This window comes from Propithecus coquereli, unplaced genomic scaffold (genome assembly GCF_000956105.1).
Source record: "Propithecus coquereli isolate 6110/MARCELLA unplaced genomic scaffold, Pcoq_1.0 Scaffold43, whole genome shotgun sequence".
Taxonomy (NCBI): Eukaryota; Metazoa; Chordata; class Mammalia; order Primates; family Indriidae; genus Propithecus; species Propithecus coquereli.
Window position 1 is genome coordinate 1,960,657 of NW_012150063.1, and position 13,529 is coordinate 1,974,185.

The window sequence follows — 13,529 nt, forward strand, 5'->3', positions numbered from 1 at the left end:
TCGGGGCCAATGGCTTAAACCATCTACTAGATTTTAGAGTAACTGGTCCAGGGAAGTTCCACTCACCTTGTGACTCCGGAGCACCTGCCAACACATCTGCAACACGACTCCAGAGCAGGTGGCAGCAAATGCTTATATATGTTAGTTTATTGTGTCCTGAAAATTCAGTACCAAGAAATGCTTCATAGAGACAGATAACCACAGATCCTTTTGGGGAGTTTTCACATTTCAGTCCTGCATCAGCCTTGTCTGTGAGCACGCTGCCAGAGACAAGGCTCCAGGGTCTCGGTTTCCAACTTCACTGAATCCCTCATAAGGGTCATCGCTGTAGCAAAGCTGCTCCTCACAGTACTCAAATGGTTGTTTTGCAAAGAAAGTGGTATCGTGAGGGTAAATAGGCTTTTCTAAATAATCCACACAATCTTATGAGATTGTGGCAGTGCGGAGAATGGGAGGACTGGAATGAAATATATACTGAATTGCAGAAGATTATCTGACATGAAACTTCACAAGGACAATTTGCTAACTGCTGGGTGCATGTAGATTTTCCCTCCATCTCCCAGATGTGAACAGAATGGCCAAACTTCAGAATCTTTTTCTATTTTTTTTTGAAGATGGATGTACGGTTCAGTTAATTTCAGGTTTACACTTCACCTCTATGAAATGTGAGGTGAAACCACTTCAGGTTTTTTTTTTTTTTTGAGACAGAGTCTCACTCTTTTGCCTGGGCTAGAGTGAGTGCCATGGCGTCAGCCTAGCTCACAGCAACCTCACACTCCTGGGCTCAAGTGATCCTTCTGCCTCAGCCTCCCGAGTAGCTGGGACTACAGGCATGCGCCACCATGCCCGGCTAATTTTTTCTGTGTATTTTTAGTTGGCCAATTAATTTATTTTCTATTTTTAGTAGAGACGGGGTCTTGCTCTTGCTCAGGCTGGTCTCGAACTCCTGAGCTCAAACAATCCGCCCGCCTCGGCCTCCCAGAGTGCTAGGATTACAGGCGTGAGCCACTGCGCCCGGCCCACTTCAGGTTTTGAAAGAACCGGGAAAATATACCCCAGTGTCTCATGAAAGGTGGTTATCATTCATACATACCAACCATTTCTTGAGCATCTGGTACGTCAGACATGAGGCTGGGCATTCACGTACACATCATCTCCTTTAGTCTTCAAACCACCCCATGCTGTAGGTATTAACAGCTCTTCCAGTAAATGATCAGAAGCTCCAACACTGATGCTCTTTCCAACTACACTACATCGTCTCCTCATTAGTAACAGTATGACAATAATAACGATAGTTGCCACTGTGCTGGGTGCTTCACAAACCCTCCCTTTAATCCCCTCAACAATCTTCTTAACAACCTTGTATAGTAGACATGGCATTTTACAGATGATCAAATATGCAGGGAAGGATTTGAAGACTGCAAGTGGAACTGTATGGTAGAAAAATTATGGACTTAAAAGGAATCTCCACCATTAAACAGTAGTGGCACCTCAGTACAATCAGAAACAAAAGAATCATAGAACCTGCTGAGCTAGAAGGGACCTTGGAGATGCTGTAGTCCAATCTCCTCATTTTGTAGATAAGAACCATAAGCCATTCTAGCCAATCCACTGAGTTTTCTCATCCATGAAATGGGAAGAACAAAGCCTATCCTACCTTTCTTTTCCCCCAAGCAAGTTGTGAGAATCAAATGAGGTGATGGATGTGAAAATAATTTGGAAAAACAAGGGTATACAGATGTAAGATTAAAAAATCCACACCTACTAACAGTGCTATATAAATTCCATTAACTCTCTCCCCCTCTCTCCCTCACTTACCTGAAAGAAAATACACCAACACACTGTCCTGGACATCAAATGTGTTTTCATACTGTGTTTACATAGACATGTACACACTCAGGCACATAATTATAGCAGCACCATTCATGCCACTACACTTAAGGTTCTGTCAGCTTTTCCAATATTAATTGCTATTTTCAGGCAGTTTTCAAACTTAGCAGCAAAAATTCATTTTTACATGAAACTAGATATAATACATGGTCTCAGCAGGAGAGCAAAAGTCTCCATTAGGAAAAAAAAAAAAAGGGAATGCTAGTAGGTCATTTTAGTCATTTCTAAGAGCTGGCTTGCCATTTCTGGATTTTTGAATAATGGAAGTTGTTATATTTTAAAGTCACCTGCAAAAATTATCTTACAGTTACACTTGAAGAGTTGGTTTTCAACAACCATTATCTAAGCTGTGTACCGTAATGTTTGTAGGGCTACGGGTTTCTCGGTTGGGCCAATGCTGGCGTGCACTAAGCACACGCTCTCCACACGACACCTACTTGCTGGTGGGGGTGAGCTGCAAGGGATTGCAACTAAGCACGTGGCAGTGCTCTCTGTCTAAACATCTCTGTCCTCCTTCTGGTCTCAGTTTACCTGTCCTTCCCTAACCACTCTGCCTAGAACAGTAGGCCCCTCCCTTATCACTCACACCCCCATCCCAGCTTGATTTTTGTTCTTGGCACTTATCACCACTGACACGCATTGTGTCTTGTTTGTCATTGCCCGTTCCTCTGGCTGGAACGGACGCTCCATGACAACGGGATCTTCTAATGTTTTATTCACCACATTTTCTCAGTGCCTTGCATATAGTAAGCACTCAGTCAATATTTGTTGAGAGAATAAACTAAATCCAGATGTTGAGTAATTTAAAAAATGCGAGTCTTTGGGAATTTGAAGGTCACGTTCTATTGCTTATTCTTTTGGAAAGATTTTCTCCAAGAAGCTTTTACAGAGTCAGCTGCTGTGATGGAGCTTCAGAGGGTGGCATTCTGTGCACGGTGCTGTGTGCCCATGAGAAAGAGAAAGAGCGAGCAGTAGTTCTAATCCCTAATTACTCAGTTATGACTTTTGTTTTCTTTTTCAGTTCATTGAATACAGATACCTTTGAGATGTGGATTAATATTTAGGAGGGAAAATAGTACATCATCTACCTCATTCAATAAATATCCACTAAGCCCTGCTGAGTGCTGCGTTTGCCTCTCCCCATAGTGACTGGTTTCAGAAGCCCCCGGCATCCCTAGGGGAGAGAACGCATCATCTGTGGAGAGTACAACCAGAAGAATACGCCTTACAATTTGGGCTGCGAAAATCAAAACAAGAAAAAGAATATAGATTTCAGATTAGCCCATCAGTTTAGAAAAATTATTTTCAGTTTACCAAAGCACAACTTTCTAAGCATTCAGTCACAGAATCACTTTAAACTCAGAATGAACGCTCAATTGAATGTAAAATGTTGATTGATGAGCAGAAATTTGAGAGAATTCATTTATCCCTGGAGAGAAGAGAGAGAAGTTTCACTAAACAACAGTGATACTGTTTACCTTGTGAGCTCAGTTGTTATTTTGCTAGACTAATCTATACTCATATATTAGAGGGTGTACACTTTTAGAAAAAATAAGTATGCTTCAGATTTATTTCAAAAGGAATATGCTATGCAATGGAATGCCTTTATTCCTTTTGCATTTCCAGGCAACCAACTATTAAACACCAATTACATGTTTAAGCTTAGGCTTACTTTCTATGTCTTTACCTGGTTCTTGAGACGCTGCCGTCACCCGCTTTCTCTCCTACCATTTCTCAGTCTCTCTCGGTCCCCTTCCTGGCTTCCCCTCTCCCATCTGCCCTTTACTTGTCAGTGGTCCCCAGGTCTCTGCCTACTTTTTTTTTGTTGTTGTTGTTCTATCTAATTCTAGGCAATTGTACCAAAGTCCTTAGCTTCAACTATCAATTATACACCAATAACTACAAGTCCATAGCTACAGCTTTCACTCTTGCCCAGGGCCCACCCCCATAGATCTCTGCGTGTGGATAATCTGAAAATGCCTTCAATCCATTCTGCACAAAATGGAGCTCAGTATCCTGACCCCAAGCCCCTACCCTTCCCAAGGCACTACTGGTCCAACACAACACACACACACAGAGGCACACAAGCTGAGTACCTACTAGGAACCAAGCACTTCCATACCTATCACCTTCAAAATGAAGCTGGAAACCTGGGGATCATGGCCCTTTAAAAATCTTTCAATGCCACATCCCCCCACCTGTGTCACTGTCACCTGCTACAGATGGTTCTCAAACTGTGCTCTGAATTGTTTCAAGGGTGGCCTGGAGGGATAAAAGGGAGACCAAGACAGAGGAAGCACTAGTCTCACATCCAGTTTAACTAAAGCTGCTTTACTTTTATCTGTTTTATGCTCAGGGTACTGGCTAAAAATTTTTCACCAAAAGCTTCTGCCATTTACCAGGGTTTGAAAACCACTGACATGGGTCCCTCCTTCTTGGTATGGCAGGCAAAGCCCACTTTGACATGACTCCTGCCTTAATCTCTAGCCTCTTCTGCCTCTCCCTCAGACTTGCCTTGGGCTCTAGGTAGACCAACCTAATCGCAGCCCTCTGTTATGTTCTTTTACATATCCCTGTGTCTTCGAACATGCAAACATTCTTTTTGGGTGGAATGCCTCTCTTGACTCCAGTTCTCTGTCTGTCTAGTGATCTCTTATTCGCCCCTCAGCACTCAGATTAGACACCACGCCCTGTGATGCCTCTGCTGGCCTCTCTGGCCTCCACACTGCACTTCCTCCCCGTTAGCCACTCCCACTCCCTGCCTCACAGGGTCCCCCCGCCTGTGCTACACCCTTGACGCCTGCTGGACCATGAGCTCCGTCAGGGCAGGGTTATGTTGTATCTTCCTCCACCCCCAGGTCCTAGCACAGTGTCTGCATCTGAGAGGCACACAATAAATGTTTGCTGAGTGGACCTTCCAGTGAATGCCCATTCAATTCCCTCTTCTCGACTTTCGGGTCTCCACTAGCTCTTAAACGGATGTTTCCAGGTAGAAGTTGGTCCATGCTGGACCCCTAAGGAGACTTGTTGCTTTCAAGCTCTCTCTTACTCCAGTCCAGCCTTTATGCTATGGCCAGAGTGATCTTTCTAGAACCCACATTTGACCACACCACTGCTCAAAAACTTTCAGTGGCTCTCTGGGACCAATGCAACAAAGCCCGGCCTCTTCATCATCGTGTCCTTGGCCTTTCATAACTGTCTAACCTCATCTCCTGGCCCTCTCCAACCCTAACCCCAAAACCACACAGTCTTACACACCAGCCAGAGCAAACTTCTTGTTGATTCCAAAACACATCATGCTTTTTCATACTCCACCCATCTGAACACTGTTCCCTCCACCAGGGATACTACCTTCTGTCCTCTTCTTCCCAGGCTTAGAGTGTCCTTCTTACTATTTAAGGCCGAAGCCAAATACCACTGTCACTAGGGAAGCCTTTCTCATGCAGTTGGTCAGTATCGCTGCTTTCTCCTGGGACCTCTTTTCTAGGACCCACCGTATTGCACTGTAATTCCTAGTAGCTCATGTGCTTATGTGTCCTGGTGAACATGAGTCTCACGGTGCTCCTGAGTCATGTTTATACTCCTACCCCACTTCCTCAGCACAGTGCCCAGCAGATAGTAGCTCAACGAATGTTCGAGACAGAGTCCAAACTCTTGAGTATCTCACATTCTATTCAAGGTATAGGAAGGTATAGGATTCAAGGTATAGGATTAGGAAGATGCACAAAACAAATAAAAACAGCACCAGGCTGTGTTACATATCCACAGCCAGATTATAACTTCCTTGGAGGCAGAGATTCTACCTCATGTCTCGGCATTCTCTGCTGAGCACACAGTACTGTACATGCTGAGTCTGCACTTGGGTGGACTTCAGAAAAGGACTTCTTAGGGCTAGACCCATACTCAGTGCATCTTAAAACCATCTGGGGGGCTCTCATTGCTACAATCCCTGTTTCAAGAGCACTCCTACGACCAAGTGAGCTAGCTTTGCACCAAGAACAGGTGAGGCTCTGCTGGGCCTCCAAGCAAGCAAGCAGACAAGAACCCAAGTGTCCTCCAGCCCCACACTGATCCCACACACACAAGGCGATCTCCCTGAAACAAGCAAAAGCAGATGTCTGTACAGAGGTGAACAGAGATGTTAGATTTTTTAAAAAGATGAGAAAGTCTATCAGTAAAATGAAAATGCTCTTCTAAAACGAGAGTCCATGATTTACATTTATAGCACTCTTGGATATAGGCAGGACTCCAGGAATTTGATGGTCAGTTAGGGCCAGTTTCTCAAGAAAGTGAAATGAATTCCAGTGTGATCTTTTCGAATTCTTGAAAATTGGTCAGCAGTGATAACAAGCTGGAGGGCTGTCAGTACTGCACCTCCAGACATCTCCTTGTGGTCCTGAGTAAACTCAGGCTGCCCGGCCGCCTTGGCTCCCCTCCCTCTGTCCAAAGCCATTTCAGAGGAATATTAGTAGATACCATTTGTTGGTTGTCATTTCTGGGCAAAAGTTCAACTTGGAGGCTGCTGTGGCTGTATTTTAAATCACATTTGGGTCCTCTGATATTGCACATTGCTGTTGTCAACGGACTTTAAGGAACACAATGACAGAGAGTCACCCTATCAATCATCAGTAACAAGAAGCCACTCACCACAGGGAAAAGTGGGAGGGGAGCATCGCTTCTTGGAATGAGTAAAATTTGCTGATTTCATTCCTTTTTAATATCTATTCTATTCTTTTCGTCTTTGAAGTTTGCTAGAGTCCCTGGTAGTATTCTGGCAGGAGTTAATTGTCTTTACAGTTTCTCTAAACCAGCACGTTGAGGAAAGTTTCCATTTCAGGTGGTGGCAAGCATTCCTTGATGAAACTTGGGGCTTTCTGCAATGACTTTCAGAATAGGTGCCTGTGTGGCCAAGAATTTAAGCTTAGTGCTGGGATTTGACATTGCCCTGGGGCCAAGTAAGGAGCCCACCCTGGTGGCTAAGCTCTTGCTGGGGGCCTGTTTCCCTTCAATCACCTTCCTTTCCATCTACGTTCTTTGCTTCTGGACCCTCTGACCCCAAACAACTGATTCGCTCAAGCTAGAAATCAAGCACCACCACACTCCCTCAAATGGCAGAATTCATTTCTTTCCACAGCTTGACACTTGAACCTTCATGTTGCAATTATTTCACTCTTGCTGATGTTGTAGTACTCTCTCCCCTCACTCTCTGGGGGCTGTTTGTAGCAAAAAGTGTCATCTTCATCCAGGTAGACAATCCTCCCAGCACCAGCACAGGGCCTGCTATAGGTATTCAGGACATGTGCGCAGGGGAGATGCAGAATGCCAATAATGTGCAGAAATTCTCAAAGTCCAGGTCAAGAAAATGGTGTCTTCCTCTCCTGCCAGCATTTCTCCAAGAAAAATGCTTAGAAAGAGTCCCCCCTCTAGTCTGTATTCATCACAGTCAGAAAGTCTCTCTAGTTCTGCCAGGTAACAAGAGCTAACATTGAAGAAATATGCAAAGCCAATCGGGTACAATACAGTGCATTGGCCTGTTCACGCCCCATTTTACAGATGAGAAACTGAGGCTCCCAGACATGAATGCAGTCAATTGCAGAGCCCAGATCTGAGCGTAACCTTTCTGCCTCCAGGGCTCAAGTATACCTTCTCTCTGCAAGGAGGACTAAGGATTTTAGAGCTGAGAGAACTCTATGAGAGATAGGAGAACTCCCTTACTCTCCCTCCTTGGGGAAAATGGGGCAAGAGGCAGTTTCAGACCCTATTATTGTCAGACTGGGTCTGGAATTCAGGCATCCCGACAGCCAGGCCAGCGTCCCTCATGAGTATTAACCTTGATAAGTGTGGACAGCAGTAGAAAAGAACCAGCCCCTTACAAGTGCCTCCTGTGCACCAGGCACATGCTGAGCATTTTCATATGTAAATATTTAACACCAGCCCACAAGGTAGGAATTAGTTTGGCCTTTTCACAGGTGAGGAAACTCAGGCTCAGAGAGGCTAGGTAGTAGGTGTAGATCTGGGCTTTGTGAGCAGATTTTTCTGACTCTTTCCATCCACTGCACTATATCTTCAGAAACTGCAGCCAGGCTATGAACTTGAAGCATCTGGCTGAAGAGCAGTTTTTGCTGCATACCCTGAGAACTTGCTGTATTTGCACTGAATCACCAAGAACTCAGGATCTACCAGTGCAGCCCGCCACCGCTCCCCCCCCCCCCCATTTTTTCTCTGTAGGTCTCTTGTGGCACCTTCAGCCTCTGGACCACAAAACCATGGAGCAGTTTTCTGAGCTCAAGAGAGCGTTAAAACAACTTTTGATTGCAATGGAGTAAAACCTTGAATGTTATCTTAGCCTTCGACTGTGATTTCCACGCATGTACATACACTCAGCAGGGGGAGATGCTTTGGAACCAGAACAGCCAGCCCTGACATCCAAGAGGAAGAAGAGTCTAGTTTTTCCTTCGGTTACCCCCAAGCTTTGGGAACACTTCTAGGCCACCAGCACAGGATGTGGAACTGCTGAGGTTCACTGCCAAAGCCTGCACAACTCTCCTATGGGCCATCTGGGTGGAGGCCCAGGGAGTCCAAATTCTTGCCTTCTCAGAGCTCCTGACGGGGATGAGCTTCCTGGGTGGTAATTTTGGTATGTCCACACACCATCCACCGCTGGGCTTTCCCCTCTGATGGTGGGCCCCTTACACTTTAGGCTAGAATACCCAGCAGCCTTGGGTATCAGCCATTCCACCAGGGGCCTAAGCCAGACCCCTCCTCCCATTTCCAATGCTGCAGGTTGGTGTGAGCCCCTCTGATTTTGCCTTCCGGTTCCTCACACAGCATGAGTAAGTACCACCTACTCTAGAGCCCTGCCCCATCCTTCTCTGGGCTAAGGCAAGTATTGACTGTCAGCAGGAAGGCTGCTGTGGGAGCCACACTTCAGCCAGGGGTGGGAGGAGCGTGTTCAGGGTTTATTAGAGGGCACAGAAGAGCTGCTAGAGATTCCAGTCCAATCTGCATTTAGGTCTGTTCATAGCTTGGACAGTTTTCTACTGTGAATCATCCAAATGATTTACAATAGATCCTAAGTAAATCATGCAAATCTGCTGCAAAATAGTGTATTTGCCACAAATAGGCTTTGAAGGTGATGAGCGAAATACTATTTGTACGGTGTGAGATCCAGGAGTCTTTGAAAGCATTGTATTTATGTATGATACATTTTCATAGAGGCCTTTACATCCAAGAATCTCAGTGTCCTCCCTGAAAATGTGGTCATGCAAATGCTCACAAGAATCACCCAAGGCTAACAGGGAGATGAAGAGGCCCAAATTCTTCCTTCTGCCTTCAACTTGGGCTGCCTACTCAACCGTGCAGCAGGTATCAACAGCTTGGGACATGCCTCTTCCTTGCCCCAAGACTTCACAGGAGGAACTGAGAAGGCCAATTTTTTTTTTTTTTGAGACGGGGTCTTGCTCTATGGCCTAGACTAGAGTGCAGTGGCATCATCATAGCTCACTGCAACCTCAAAATCCTGGGCTGAAGTGATCCTTCTGCCTCAGCCTCCTGAGTAGCTGGGACTACAGGCACACACCACCATGCCCAGCTAATTTTTTTTATCTTTTGTAGAGATGGGGTCTTGCCCTTGTACAGGTTGGTCTCGAACTCCTAGCCTCATGCGATCTTCCCACCTCAGCCTCCCAAAGCACTAGGCTTACAGGCATAAGCCACCTCACCCAGACTGAAAAGGCCAATTTAATTGAATTGATTGCCACTTATAAAGCTGTGGTTACTCCTCTGAGGGCCTATTTAAAGTTTCTGAGCTATACAGAGATAGCAAAATAAAAAGCAACAGTGTAAGGCAAAGGATGATTATCAAATTGCTCTGGGAACCTTCAATGTGAAAAAGATATAAAAAGAAAGATTGAAAGGTATTGGTCTGTAAGTCTCACTGAGGTCAGAAGACTAAAGTAAAGCTTCTTTTAAAAAACACTTTAAAAACAAACTTTAGAAAATACACGTGTGCACGTGCACATACACGCACACTGCAGTCTTCTTGCATAAATGTGAGTTCCTGTCTTAGATTACATTAATACTGTTAACCTATTTTAAATTCCCATGGCACAGCAAGAGTCTTATGTACTTATAAGATTTTTTTTTAAATGCATGAGCTTAAAACTAGTTTTCTTACTTTAAATAGACGCATATTAACTCTCCGTTTAGGCTGCAGGACCTCCTAGCTTAGTGTAACAGCCCAACAAAATAAGAGTGGATACAAACTCTGTAATTTACTCACAGGCATAAATGGATATATAAATGTAAAAATGTGCACAATATTTTATGCCATGCTTGGCTTCATTGTGACCTAATGTTTATAATATGTAAATAATGGCTTCCTTTTAAAGCAAAGAACTTTTAATATACAGATTCATCTGAAGTCCTTTTTCTTTAATATAAACAGAAATAAAAAGAAAAAAGTATTCTTTTGCAATAAATAAATACCCAATGACAAAGGTTACTATTGAAGGGATTAAAAAATGACAGAAGTCAACAGAAAACTTTCAATATCATACTTCTACTTTAATATGAAGATATTGTTATCAAAGGAAAAGACTCAAGAAATTCTTTGATAAAAATAATCTCACACTATCTTTGAAGCAGTTTCATTTACTTCACTACCCACTGTGTTTCTTATCAGAAGGCCAAGGGTAAGAAGTTTCCTGGTTATGATTAGGAAAGAATCTGATAGATCAGAAGACCCAACTGAAGTTGGACATAATAAGTATTAAAGTATTACATGACATTAATCCTGCCATTCCATTACTCTCTCCATCTTTGTGCATAGACTAATTATTCTGTAGCCAGTGTTCAGAAGAAAAATAGAAACATACTCACTCTGGGCTGGAGTAATCTCTTTATTGCATCAACAAGGCTGGCTCTGTACTGGTCCAGAAACAGGCTGACATTGAGAAGAGAGGAGAATCCAGATTAAACTGGGTTTTCAAGTCTAATGATACTAATGGAGATAAATACGAGGCTAATGACACATGTTCACCCAACACTAAAAAAGAGAAATCATTTCCTACCATTCAAGTGTCTCAATGAGAAAAAAAAAAAGAAGAAAAATATTGTGGTCAGTATTATCTAACTAAAGTCATCAACATGTAATGGGCCAGGATTGACACATGACTGGGCCATGTATTAACATTAAAGGGACAATTTCTCCCATCCAAGCACTAACGAGGCCCAACCCTGCTTAGCTTTGGAGATCCCAGACAAGATCAGGCCATGTTATGGCCACAGACATAAAGGGACAATTTCTAAACTGCTGTTTGAGGGAGTCATCGGGTTGGACGAAGCATTCTGGGCACTTTCCATCATTAGAGCCTAGTCCCTGTACACCTGCGCCCACTGCCTGCCCAGGGTCCTGTGAGGCTGCCCTCATAAAACAAGCTACCAACCCTATTGCACCCAAACCATAGAGTGGATCTCAGCGGGTAATGTTTTTTAGTGACTAGGAACAGCAGTGAGGTTAGACTCAACCAGTGACCTAGGACTGTATAGCTCCAAACACAAAGAACAGGCTTAGGCAATATATCACAGAGACCATGGTCATTCTGGAATTTTCTCCCTTGACCTCCATGTTAATTTTTTTTTTCAGTTCACTTTGGTTTTTCATTTTTCTCCTCTGGTCTTTAAAGAATTTCTTTCATTGCTCTGTCTGTCAACCCTTTGGTTGGGTCATTCTGACCCTGTCTTCAGTGGATGTTATCACTGAACCTGCTGGTGCCTTGAGCTTGGACTTACCAGCCTCCAGAACTGAGAAATAAATTTCTTTAGAAATTATCCTGTCTGTGGTATGTTGTTATAGCAGCAGAAAACAGACTAAGACAGCTGGATTTTTATCAAAGCCAAGGAAATGTTCTATGGGTGGGGTTAGGGGTAAGTGGAAGCATCTAGAGGTAAAGGGACCCAGAGCAGAGCTGGCTGCCAAGCACCATGGGTTCAGGCCGCCCCTGGAGAAGGGCTTCTGTGCACGCTAGAGCACTGTACGTGGTCTGCCAAGAGAAAGAAAAGCTGCTAGAGTCTGCCAATGACAGTCATTGGTGGAGACCACTTTTTTCTGAACCTCATATTGGGATATATGATCTGATAAATATGAACTTTGCAGTTCAGAAATTGCATCTGAATCTTTGAAATTTGAACAGTCCTGGAATATCCAGGATGTCTGGTTGCCAAAGCCATGGCATATATAGCCATGCATATACAGCATTGAAAAGCAATCAAGAAATGAGGAAGAAGGGGACACTATTCCTGTCCTTACAGAGGTTACAATATAATAAGGAGGTGAGTCATACACAGCACACATGTTAAACACAAATGTCAGAGACACATACATTTTAATAACAACACAGTTAACACTCACTGAGCTGAGTACTGGGTACCAGGTACCTTCTAAGAGATTTTCACAGGTTGGTTCATTTAATCATCACATAAGTCCTAGGAGGTAGTTATCATTGTTATTGTGATTATTATTGTCCACATTTTACAGCTAAGGAAACTGAGGCATAGAGAGGTTTGGAGTCACACAGCTACCAATCGGCAGGCTGGCATTCACATCTGTGCCACGTGGCTTCTCTGAGCCGTTGCTCCGTACCACTTCTTACATGGGTACAGAGCATGAAGTAATGCCTAGAAGAGGAGCAGTGACCGGGTTAGGTCATGATTGGAGTGAGGCCAAGTTGGTCTGAAAGCCATCCCTGGTTACCTGCCATAATGATCTCTCCGTTTTCCAAGCTCAGTACCGTAAGTAGAGCATCTGGGGGTTCTCCTGGGCTCCTTCATTCCTGTTAGCCTCCCACCCAGACTCTATGCCTTTTGAAGGCAGCGAGCATGTCTGTGTCTCCCACAACATTTGGAAAAGAGCAGAGGACACCATAGACTGACAGGATGATTGATTCCTGGGGAAGAACAGCTGGGCTGTAGAGGTGGTCATTATGATGACAGTGTATTCTTGAGCTTCAGAGCCATCACTTCTAGGTTGTGTATTTGCAAAGCAAAGCAAAAGAAGGATTGTCTTCTATTTAATAAAAATTGACAATGACATCTTTTTAAAAAGCAAGGGCAGCAGAAATACTTTTGAAGAGGCATCTTAACCCATAACACAATGCCAAATGCATTTGTTTGGGAATTAATGTGGAAAACCATTCCATTCACAAGTTGGATTTCTCCTCTAGCAGTGGGTCTCTTGCACGTTAAGCCAAGATGCCCAACAACCTTGTGCATAAGCCATCCTAGGAGGGGCCTAAGCAAGGCCCCCTACTGCCATTTCTGATGCCACAGGTTGGTCCTGATTTGGCCTCCCCACTCCTCATGTAGCATCACGGGTAAGCATCACGGGTAAGTATCACCTGCTCTGTGGACCTGCTGCATCCTTCTCTGAGCCAAGGGTATCAGCCATCAGTAGGAGGGCTGCTCTTCTCCCTCACAGGAGGCCGCTGTGTGGAGACATACCTTAGACAAGGGAGGACTGTGGTTCAGGGTTTCATAGAGCTCTGGCTTTGACTTTGCTGCTATGTGACCTTGGGCAAGTCACTTCACGTGAGACCTCAGTTTCCTTGTCAATAAGACCCACTTTTTTTTTTTTTTTTTTT

At 44.2% G+C, this 13,529-nt stretch overlaps 1 protein-coding gene across 1 annotated transcript in view; it reads right to left on the minus strand.

Moving 5' to 3' along the window:
* Window positions 1-13,529, minus strand: part of CAMKMT (calmodulin-lysine N-methyltransferase) — a 387,185-nt gene that overhangs the window by 6,063 nt on the left and 367,593 nt on the right. The window contains exon 9 of the mRNA XM_012653828.1: window positions 10,771-10,834. Coding sequence (XP_012509282.1) covers window positions 10,771-10,834 — 64 coding nt within the window. The remainder of the gene's footprint in view (window positions 1-10,770; window positions 10,835-13,529) is intronic.